This window comes from Mus pahari, chromosome 10 (assembly GCF_900095145.1).
Source record: "Mus pahari chromosome 10, PAHARI_EIJ_v1.1, whole genome shotgun sequence".
Classification (NCBI taxonomy): Eukaryota; Metazoa; Chordata; class Mammalia; order Rodentia; family Muridae; genus Mus; species Mus pahari.
This window is the reverse complement of record NC_034599.1, coordinates 115,890,356-115,901,825: the sequence shown is the minus strand read 5'-3', so window position 1 is coordinate 115,901,825 and position 11,470 is coordinate 115,890,356. Positions and strand designations below refer to the sequence as shown.

Here is an 11,470-nt window from a genome sequence, read left to right as displayed (position 1 = left end):
CCCTGACCCAAGGAAGGGTGTCTTCTGGGTCTCTTGGCTGGCAGGACCTGGTAAGACTGCCTGGCAGGTACAGGCAGGAGGCCTGGGCCCTTCTCTGTAACCATGGCTTCCTTATTCCAGACCCTCAGAAGCACCAAGTACATGGTGGGTGGGGGGTGGTTTGAATTGATTGACTGATTGATTAATTTTTGTGACAGGGTTTCACTATGTAGGTCTCACTTGGCTGGCCTGGAATTCACTATGCAGAGTAGGCTAGCGCCACACTCATAGAAATCTACTTACTTCTGTCTTGCTGGTGTTGGGATTAAAAGTGTGTGTCACCATACCTGGCATTGTGATTCTTAGTGCAAAAGCTTTATGAAGAGAAAAATAATTCACAAAATACTTATTGTAGGCTATTTCTTTAAACCACTTTCTGCAAGGAATCTGATTGGAGACTGGGTCTTGTTAAATTGTCTCAGCTTGAATCTGCAAGTATTACAAGTCTATGCTACCATGTCTAGCTTCTGCAGGGTCTTTACTTCGGTGTTTGCTGTCATTCTCTTGTACTTTAAAGCAGGAAGCTCCTGACTCACTTCAATTCCATCCTGGCAGCAGACTGCTAAGCAGAATGGTGTCTTGGTATAAAGCTGGAGATGCTAGCAACACAACAGACAAAAAAATAGACTTTATTTTTACATTTACAAATGGTAACTTAAATTTTGACAGTTAAGAAAAATATATACAAACCAGTCTCAATGGAAAAGTGAGGCGACCAATGCGCAGTGGAGACAAATCACCCCAGGAACCCGACTCTCGGCCTCTTGGGCCCCAGGCTTTCTTCCTTGTGCAGAAGGCTCTGCAAGGACACATGCAGCACCTTGCCCACTCGCTTGCTGCTCTGTAGGATGATAGGGACAGGACAGAGGTCACCTGCTAGTGAGGTACAAACTGATCAGAAGCCCCCACATGCTTGCTAGTCTGCCCAATACCTACACATCTGTCTGCATCACAGAACTTTTAAAGCAGCTTTTCATTTGCCCTACAAATTAGGTATACATTCCAGAGCTACACTCCAGCTCACTAACAGAACAGTCTTTCAATTAATACAACATGAACTATAAACCCCAACAGCATCACAGTTGCACCCTGGAGATCCTCTACACACACAAAGAAAGCATGAAGGACCAGGGAAGGATGCCCAACCATCAGTGCTCCTGTGGCCACGACAAACAGCCACACTGCCAACCAAACCTGTCCAAGGCATTGTTTTATAATAAGGATAAAAGACCATAGAGAACCCTCCTGATGAAGAGCAGGCTACCAGGCCATCTTACTAATAAGTCATTCCTAACTCATCTGACAGCAGCCTCCCTGGTCAAGTCCCAGGTGCCAAAGTCAGACCTTGGACTGGGTCCTTGGCTACCTGCAGAGCTGCATTAGAATAGTGACACAGGCCAGGCGTGGTGGCACACGCCTTTAATCCCAGCACTTGGGAGGCAGAAGCAGGCAGATTTCTGAGTTAGAGGCCAGCCTGGTCTACAGAGTGAGTTCCAGGACAGCCAGGGCTAAACAGAGAAACCCTGTCTCAAAAAACCAAAAATAAATAAATAAATAAATAAATAAATAAATAAATAAATAAATAAAATGAAGAATAGTGACACAGAACAGGTCAGACTACCTACTACTTTAGTCATTAGCATCCAAACAGCAGACAGGCTAGGAAAACAACAACAACAACAACAACAACACAAAACCTAAATAAATACACAGAATGTCCCAACCCCCAAATGAAATCTTTATGTTATCCAGGCTCACGAATCACTTTAAGATTACAATGTACCAACCTCAAGTCTCTACTGAAAACTTTGAGTGTTCTCATAGCCTATGGCTGTGACTTCGACACTGGATTGGATCTCAGAGTCAGAGAGACAGGCACCAAGCCTACAGACCCCAGCCCCAGGCCAGTCATAACCTTTGGGTCTATCCCAGTGCCAACTGTCATGTGAGATGAGCCTCCAGATATGACTACTTATGAAAAGATTATTTTGAATTAGAGTTCAGACTCCCAGCACCCAGTAAATGTTGGGCAGATGTGGTAGCAAACTTGTGATCTCAGCTCACAGAGTAGGAAGTAGGGATCCCTACAATAAGCTGGCTGGCTAGACTAACTGGATTAATGACTAACTGGATTAATGAACTTTGGGTTCAAGTGAGAGATCCTGTCCCAATACACATAGTGGAGAATGACTGAGGAAGACACTCAGTGCCAACCTCTGATCTATACACACACACACACACACACACACACACACACACACACACACACACACACACACGTGTGCGCGCACACAAGCACCTCCCCACATGCACACTCACACATATGCAAACACGCACACATGCATGCACACAAACACATACATACCCACCCTCCACCACAGAAAGATGTTCGAGTCTAACAAACAGGTGGTCTAACTATCCATGCAAATGAAGGTGGGAGAAAGATGAGAAGAGGTAAGAGCAAGGACAACAGGAGTGGAGAGCAGAGGCCACAGCCTCTGAGCTAAGTTGTTCTTTGAGCCACGTTTGCAGACTCCATTCTCAGGTTAGCGAGGCCCAGGCTCAGCTCACTGATGGAGCTAATTTCCCAGGCACTGTAACCCTGACCCTAAGCTCTTGGCAGATACAGGCTGACAGCCCTGGAGGCACAGCTACAACACTTCAGAGAGACCTGCTTATCACTTACATGCCTCAGGTTCTTCATCTCAAAAAATGTGAATAACTATAGGAGATAACAGATTGGGAAAAACACTAAGAACTGTTCCTGGCATGTAGTACACAATAAATCTTTGCTATTGTTTAAAACACCTGTATTTCTGTTGCAGGATACTTGATTGCTCTGTGAACCCTGAGATTATGTTATTTACTGAAACAAAACAAAACTGTTTCCTTAGGACATACCTTTAATCCCTCTGGCTAGAATACAGGCATGACCTTAGTACACACCTTTAGTCCTAAACAATGAAGGTAAAGTTAGTTTGTGGAAGGAAGCACCCATGTTTAAAAGTGATGTCTAATTGAGTGGCAGACAAAGTGATGAATCAGAGAAAGAAGTGATAAAATAGGATATGTGTAACTCTCAGTAGAAGAGAGGAAAGGGAAGCTACTTGGGGGCAGTACAGAGAGAGAAAGGAGGCAGTTTTACCAGAGACACATTGCAGAGAAAGGTAAAGTAAGCTAGACACGGGTGAAGATGGAATGGGCTGGAGAATGACAAAGAGCCAGATTAGAACAGTTAGTCTGAGGCCAAGCAGAGCAATTCAGAAAAGCTAAGAGAAGCCAGTTTGAATCAATCAGGTTAGAAAGAAGTTTGAGACAGAATGGCTGAGCTGATCAGCCAGCCAGAGTTGAGAGAGAGCTAAGAACGATTAACTCATTCAGTAAGTCTCAGAGGCTGAAAACATTCTCAGCCTAGGTAAGATTGTTCAGAGGCTGGAAGCTTTCCAAGACGAGGCCTAGGTTAGCAGACTGAGGCAGCATCTTCAGAGACAACAATCCTTCAGGCAAGTAAAGGATACTTTTACAGATTTCCCATTAAGTTCTCTGGGTGAGCCCTCTCCAAGGGAAGGTTTGAGTTCCTCCTGTCTGACAAGGTCTTTGGTAGGGCTCCTACCGCATTCTATTTGTAGAGAAACCCAAACCTAGGTTGCTTAGAAGAGTACAGAGAACACGAGCTAATGGGCACCGACGCACCAGTACTTCTGCCCCTCATATTCTCAGAGCTGCCATCCTTCCCTCCCTGCAGGCGACGCCTCTTGGTCTAGGCTGGAATGCACAGCCTGGGAGACATGTCTTCACAGCCTACACCTTGGTGTGGAAGCTTGTGTAAGAAAGCAATGAACTATGGATGGGGCAGAGTATAGAATGCTCTTCCCACAAGATGGCTGTCTATAAAAACTCACAAACTGTAATAAATGAGGTCATTTAAAAGCAAGGGCATGAAGGGGATGTTCTGACATGTCATCATTATCTCTGGGAAAGACAAAGGCCTGGGAGGAATATTCTTGGCTCTTGCACATGAGCAAAGACAACAGGACCTAACATCAGGTGGATTCTCTTGCTGTACTTGTATCTGTTTAAGCTAACTGTAAATGTCACCTCATAGTTTGCTTGTTTTAATAATAAAAATGAGAAGTGCTTTGTTTGTACTACTGTTGAGCTCAAATGTCTGGAGTTCATGCATGAAGATCTAGGGAATAGCCTTTGCTCCTCAGAGACTTAGCCTTGTTGGCCAAAGGTCAGGGTGACACCTGGGTCCAGCCAGCACACTGCTACCATGTCCTGTTATGTGCTCTTGGAGGCCACAGGTCAACATTAGATGTATTCCTCTATCACTCTTTACCTTCATTTCTGAGACAGGGTCTCCCTGAATGTGAAGTTCACTCACTGGTTAGAATGGCTGGCCAATGAGTCCCAAGGTTCTACTTATCGCTCAGGTCCTCATGCTTGTGAAGGAATTGCTCTACTCATCGAGCCATCTCACCACCTTTGCTTGCTTTCCCCCAAATACTTGCAGGTTGTGAAGAACTGGGATAGGTCACTCTTTTAGCGCTGGTCCTACTTACTCTCTCTTTGGAAGGGACAGTAATTCAATTCTTCATTCTATAATAGAGTTATGTGACTCTATACAGTCAAAGATAATGCCCTTAGATACTCACACCAAAATGCAGCCACTAGGGATTAGTGGAGGAGAGACTTGGTGAAGATAAACAGTCACTAGCAGGGCCTGATGCCCAGCCCAAAGCTCTACCCACTATCTCATCAATGCTCTGCTCTCCACACCACTGGGGGTCCTAGCTTGTCAGGGGAAGACACCTGGATGATGAAGCGGTAGGAAACAGTGAGCTCCCCAAGCCATGTTTCCCCAGCACTGTGGCCTTACCTCCATCATCTCGAAGATGCTCTCAGGATCCAGGCTTCCTTTCCCCACTTTCCTCATGCATGTCACGACTCCCTTGCTGGTCACTGACACCAGCAAGCTGGCCAGGGAACAGGCCTCCTCTTGAAGTGTGGCATCTACCACATGCCGGCAGCCAATCTGCAAGATCAAGGCTGCTTAACACACATGTGAACAATACACCAGAGATCCCAGATGTCTGGACAGAAAGCCTACAAAGACTGTATATTATATGAAAGGCCATCCCAGATCTTATTTTAAATTCTGCTCATCTGGAAAATGCTGGAATGAATGCTCAACACTGTCATCATGGTTCATTGAGACAAAAGGGAAACAAAGGGCACGGGACCACAGACAGCTCATCAGGACAGAGGCCAAGAGGCCATGTGCTATCTTGTTCACTCCAACAGTGAATCTAGAGAGCCAAGCTAAGGGGCAAGATGACCCCATCCTCCAGAGCTCTGTCAGTCCCAACACCCTGTGAACACTGTAACCCTGCTGTTCAAGTTCTTGATGTAAGCAGGTCTCAAGCTTGCAGTGATCCCCCTGCCCCAACCTACTGAGTTCTGGAATTATAGACATGAGCCACCATACCTGGCTTAGTTTTATTCTTATATTAACAAGTCCCTGGTATAATTAGTCACAATCCCAGTCAACACAGTTCTGAGGCTATGGTAGATGTCAACTCTGAGCTCTGTGCAAACCATATCTGACATGTGACAACCAGGACCTCAGTTCTGAGATATGGATACCAGGGTCCACAGAGGAATGCTGTTTGAGACCCTGCCAGTGTCCAGCTACCTTGGACTCTGGGGTAAAGGGAGTTCATGAAAATGAGCACAGAGCACTGCAGGGCTGCAGAGGGAGATAGCCCCACTGCTAACGAAGCCCTCTCTCTCAGGACTCATCACATCATCTGAGTAGAAGGCTAAGAGAGCACTACATGATGGTTTATAAAGTAACTTAATTATTACATGATGGTTTATAACATAACTTAATTATTAGATTTGGGTTAAAGCTGTATCTATACAGCATGTGCAACTATAACCTCTCAACCTATGAAGTAATTTCATAGGCCAGGGTTGGAGGAGACCCAACTTCTCAGAGAAAGCAGTATTGCTAAGAGACAAGCTCATACCTTGCACAGGGTGACAATGCAGGGGACATTCTCTACACTCAGTCGGATGCAGTCATAAGGATCGTCAGACAGCTCAATGTCCTTTGCCCCCTCTTCATCCTCCAGAACACGAACCCTTGGTATCCTGGAAACAGGCGTAATGAAAACTTCCGGCCACTGGAAGGAGGAAACTAACCTTCTCAGGGATTGAGAACATAAGTTGAAATATATGTATTTTACTCAGAATTAGTTTACAAATCCCTTTCCTCTTTCAACACTAAAACCATTTTAGACAGTACAATTTCCTTGTCAGTGTTCCACGATGAGCTCTACACAGGCTCACAGGTCTGCTCTTTAGGAAGACTCACCTTGTGTTGAAGAGAGCAGCTTTTACAGCAATGGAAATAGCATCAAACAAATTCCCACCACATTCCAGCAGCTGAAAGAGAAAGGCACAGAGAGGAAAGAAAACGTCAGCACTACCTATCGCCAAGCATGAGCCCAGCTAAGAAATAGATTCCCAAGACATGCTGAATGCATATTTAAAAAATAAAGACGTAAAACCAGGTGTGGTGGTTCACATCTATAATCCCAGAACCCAGGAGGCAGAGGAAGGAGTCTCATCATAGGGGTGAGGCCAGTTAGGGCTATACAAAGAGAGTTCCAGGCCAGCCTAGGACAGAGTAAAACCCTGCCTCAAACAAACAAACAAACAAAAAACCCAACCCAACCAACCAAACACACAAACCAAAACCAAAACCCACCAAGACACAAACAAAGCTGGATACAGTGATGTATGCCTTTAATTCCAGCTCTTCAAAGGCAGAGGCAGGTGGATCTCTGTGAGTTCAAGGCCATCCTAGTCTACATAGTGAGTTCTACAATAGCCAGACTTACACAGTGAGAGACTGTCTCAAAGAACAAACACAACCAATTAACCAAACAGCCAAACTATAAATAAATAAATAAATAAATAAATAAATAAATAAATAAATAAATAAATAACATGCTCCCTAGCTGTAGTGCCGCCAGTCCATGGCTGCAGTTACACAGGCACACATGCAAGGTCCTACTGCCCCGCTGAAGTGACAAGGTTCTCACAGGCAGCTGGGCCAGTACCTCAGCAGTGGCTGATTTAAATTTCCCCCAGATGGTTGCCAACTGTACTGTAAGCCTCACTCTAGTCTTCACTATCAGATGACTAACAAAGGATACTGCATGTATGGACTTGGGGACACTTCTGGTATGTATTAACAAGACGCATACCCACTGCTCAGACCTTACCAGTATACACTGTACACTAACTATAAAAGCCCAAGTTTACCACTGGAAGTCTCTTGCTGCCAAAGTCAGAGCCTATATCACTTGGAAGCAGCAAATCTACTCTCCCAAGACACATTTACCTGAGGTTCTGGGAAAAAAGTCAACAGCCAGACTCCCCAAGGAGATAGAGAAGTTACACTATAGAGAGAATCTTTACATATTGTATGGAAGCATCATTTGTCAATAAAAAGGCCTACAGCCAATGAGCTGAGACAGGAAATAGGAGGTGGACCATCTGGCAGAGGGGAAACAGAGACAGAGATGGGGGGGGAGGAAGTGAGGGAGAGGGAGAGATTGAGATCAAGATTAATCTGGGAACTAGACATGGGCTATTTGCCGTAGACACAGAAGAAGATGGTTACATGAAACTGAGGACCAGGTAACCCAGTAAGTTTCATGACTTAGAATAGACTATATGGGCAATGAAGTTGTAAGTTAGTCAGGGAACAAGCAAAGCTTTTAGTCTAGGCATTTATTCATGAAATATTAAGTCTCAGAGTCATTACTTCTGGGAACAGAGTGGATGGGTGTTATAGATGGCTTTAACTACATTACATGTTGAGAAGTCAAGAATCTCTCTTTCTGGATTTGATGGGCATGTCATGTTTATGTATTTGTGCATCCATCATCCCTTCTGAGAAAGACCCTTAACAACAACCAGCTGTATAGAAATGCTTATTGCTGACTATACACTTAAGACCCTAATGACAACTCTGAAACTAAAAATTAGATCAGTTTCTCAGGTTTTTGAGATTTTCCCATACATATTCCCGAGGGTCTGCTCCTACACTTAAAGGTGAACTCACAGTTCTTCCTAACACTGCCGAACAACAGCCTCTAACCCCCCAGAGGTGCCTTGTTATACCATTTTCCTGCCATAATCATCTATGTTTATATGGAGTCTAAAAATACTCAGCAGCAGTGATTTCAGGTGATTATCTATGTCCTAATCAGAAACACAGGAAACAGTGCACTTGAACCCTACTGAATGTGCCAGCTTCCCTTGGAAAAATCCTCCTTTTTAGGTGAGGCATAGAGCCCAGCTCCTCCCTCCTAGAGGAGGCCAAGTGCAGTCAGTGGCCTCACACTGGCTGACTTCTTTACCTCTGTAGGTCTGTCCCCCACTGATCAGAAATGAGCCTAGTTCCTTCTCTTCTCTAGGTCTCTAGTGTGTACTCACAGAAGGATTGAAAGGTTTAGCAAAATCCGTGGCAAGAGCTTACTCCACACAAAATGCCAACCTACTAAACTCAAACTCTACATCTGTTTGGTACTACCCAGAGGGTCCTTACTGTTAATTCCCTGATAACTCTTATGGGTAATTTTAGGTACAATTCTGTTATGACTACAATTTTATTATAGGACAGTATTACATGTACTACTTATTAATGTTTTGAATTTATCTTGAAAATAAAAGAGTATTATAGGAGATGATCTCCTCCCAAATAACCTGAATGCTGAAAATGGATGCTGAAAACACTTTTCCATGAGGAGGAAAGGTAGAGAGAGGAAGGAGACCAATAGGTCTTCAACAAGAGTAGTGTGACAGGGACATGGCAAGGAAACTCACCAGCACATCCACATAGAGAACCCAGCAGTGCTCCCGAGGACTGATGCAGAGGGACCTCAGGTCTACACTGCTCTTGTTGTTAAATATCCGGTAGAGGGTGTTAGCAATCTCTGTGCCAAGGTCATCACCTCCTCGCCCTTCAAATTCTGGGGTAGCGTTGGCTGAACTACACAAGACAGCAACAGAAAAAGTGAGTGAGTCTCTATCAGTACAAAGACCTTGTTCTCTGCGGAATGCTAGATAGCCAGTATAAGGAATATCACACGAGGACCAAAAGGCAGAGAGCTGTCCTAGCCTTCATGAGGCAAAAGGGACAAAGAGCGAGGTCACTGAAATGAGAAATGAGACATGGATGGCCCTGTGGGTCTACAGGTGTATGCAAAGACTGAGACCGGCACCGTGCCCTGCACCTGTCAATGGATGTGACAAGCCTTCAAGCAGAGGAGAAAGAACAGATCGGTGGCAATGCAAACCTCAGCTGATATAACGAACTCCTCACTCATCTCTGGCTGGCCTGTGAAGCTAGGAAGCCTCAAGACTTGAAGTATGGCTTAGTAGGGAGGTCTCTCACTCTACACAGCAGTAGTAAGAACAACTTAGGAAGAAAAACCCCATATATATATATATTATACGTATATGAGAGATAGTAGGACAGACTCCAGAACGAGGTTATCACTGTGCTGAGAAGGAAAATGAGTAGAAACACAACAATATTCTGGCCTGTTAGGAATTCATATTTGAAGTCATTTAAAAGTGAGGGGGAAAAAAATCCTTTTTTGGACTCTTGATACTTATGTCCAATTACCTTCACAAAGAATTAACAAGCGCTCACACAAGCCACTCTAATATGACTCAAAGCAGCCTATTAAGTCTGTGAGGTAAACACACATCACTCATCTGTATAGTCAGGACAGGTGAGGGCCAGCATCAGCTCAGACTCTAAAGTCATGTATGATGGGGGTGGTGAGGAATATATGTGGACGTATATGTCTCATTCCTGAAGGGTAAAGAAGGTGCAGACTCCAGAGAAGCAGGAATCAAAGCAGCAAGAGCAGAGAGAGGCTCCAGGGAAAACAATGCCAGCATGGTGACCCACAGCTGGGCCCAGGCATTTATTTAATGGTGAAAGAATCTTACTCAGTGGTACAGTCTAAGAACAAATCACAGAGCAGCATTTATTGTATAATAATTTTAATTCTCTAATTACCTGCTCTTTCCTTCCACCATCAGCAAGTAGAACCCAAATTAAAGAGCACAGAGAAGCTTCACTGCTGCCATAGCAATGTGGCAGTTCCCAAACTCCTCTGTCAGCCTCAGCTACAACAGTGAAAAGCCGCTCTGTTATGGAGGAACAGTCAAGACCATGGACCAAACCTTTCCACAGACAGCAACTATAGTCTCTTTCTAACTTCAACACCAAGCAGGCAATATTGAGTCCTATGTGGTTACGTGCCCGACAACACCCACACAGTCACACAGATGTGCACAAACCAATCATGGACGCTTGCCCTTGTCTCTTATATTCACTGAATACTACAACTCACACATTTTCAACTTCCTAGCCCCAGGGTAAACCATTAATCTTCTACACTGTTTGTCTACACTCATCTGTTCACAAAGCCAGATCTCATTATATCCTTGGGACTAAGCAAATTTGAAATAAATTTTATCTATTTAAAACAGCCTTTTATTTTTGAACACACCACTCTTTTAGCATAGCTCACTCTCAGGCAGAGAGGAAGATTAGAGGCTTCTGTAACCATGGCCCAGTACTATCTGCATGGTTCCTAGTTGTAGGGTGACTACAGAGGCCAAGGAGAGAGGAGGTAAGTGTTCAGCATGGGGAACAGAGAGGGGATAGAGATGACTCAGTGGTTAAGAGCACTGTCTGCTTTTCCGGAAGACCCAGGTTCAATTCCTAGCACCCACGTAGCTTCTTACAACCACCTGGGACTCCAGTCTCAGGTGATCTGACAACCTCTTCCAGCCTCCATGGAGCATCCGGACACATTAAAATAAAATAAAATAAAATAAAATAAAATAAAATAAAATAAAAGGAGGAAAAAGCTAGAGTGCCTATATTCTGGCAAAGAAGAAACAGGCAAGGTAGAGAAATGAAGATTCTGCCCTATCACTGGGACTAACACAGGGACCCTTTGCAACTGTGCTGAGCAGAGAGGAAAGGGCCACAGAGACCATTTCTAGGAGATGAAAACCAAATGCCATCACAGGTAATGACACACACCCAAACAAAGCTTCCACACAACAGTAAGCAACACATTCAATAAGGGAGACACTGGCATTTCCCAGGTCTGATTAAAAGCATTTTAATTCCTTTGGTAGCAGGGTGTGATGGCACACACCTTTAATCTCAGCACGCAAGAAGGCAGAGACAGGTTGGTTGGTTCCTTCCTTCCTTCCTTCCTTCCCTCCCTCCCTTCCTCCCTTCTTCCTTTCTTCCCTTCCTCCCTTCCTCTCTCCCTTCCTTCCCCCCACATCCCCTTCTTGGTTTTTTTTTTTTTTT

General features: G+C 44.5%; 1 protein-coding gene across 1 annotated transcript in view; it reads right to left on the bottom strand.

Annotated features, from left to right (window-relative positions):
* Positions 1-653: 653 nt before the first annotated feature.
* Exosc7 (exosome component 7) overlaps positions 654-11,470 on the bottom strand; it is a 22,728-nt gene continuing 11,911 nt past the window's right edge. Inside the window, exons 4-8 of the mRNA XM_021206977.1 lie at positions 8,947-9,112; positions 6,422-6,492; positions 6,075-6,198; positions 4,922-5,077; positions 654-880 (exon numbers count right to left, since the gene is read on the bottom strand). Of these exons, the coding sequence (XP_021062636.1) occupies positions 776-880; positions 4,922-5,077; positions 6,075-6,198; positions 6,422-6,492; positions 8,947-9,112 (622 nt within the window). The 3' untranslated portion in view covers positions 654-775. The remainder of the gene's footprint in view (positions 881-4,921; positions 5,078-6,074; positions 6,199-6,421; positions 6,493-8,946; positions 9,113-11,470) is intronic.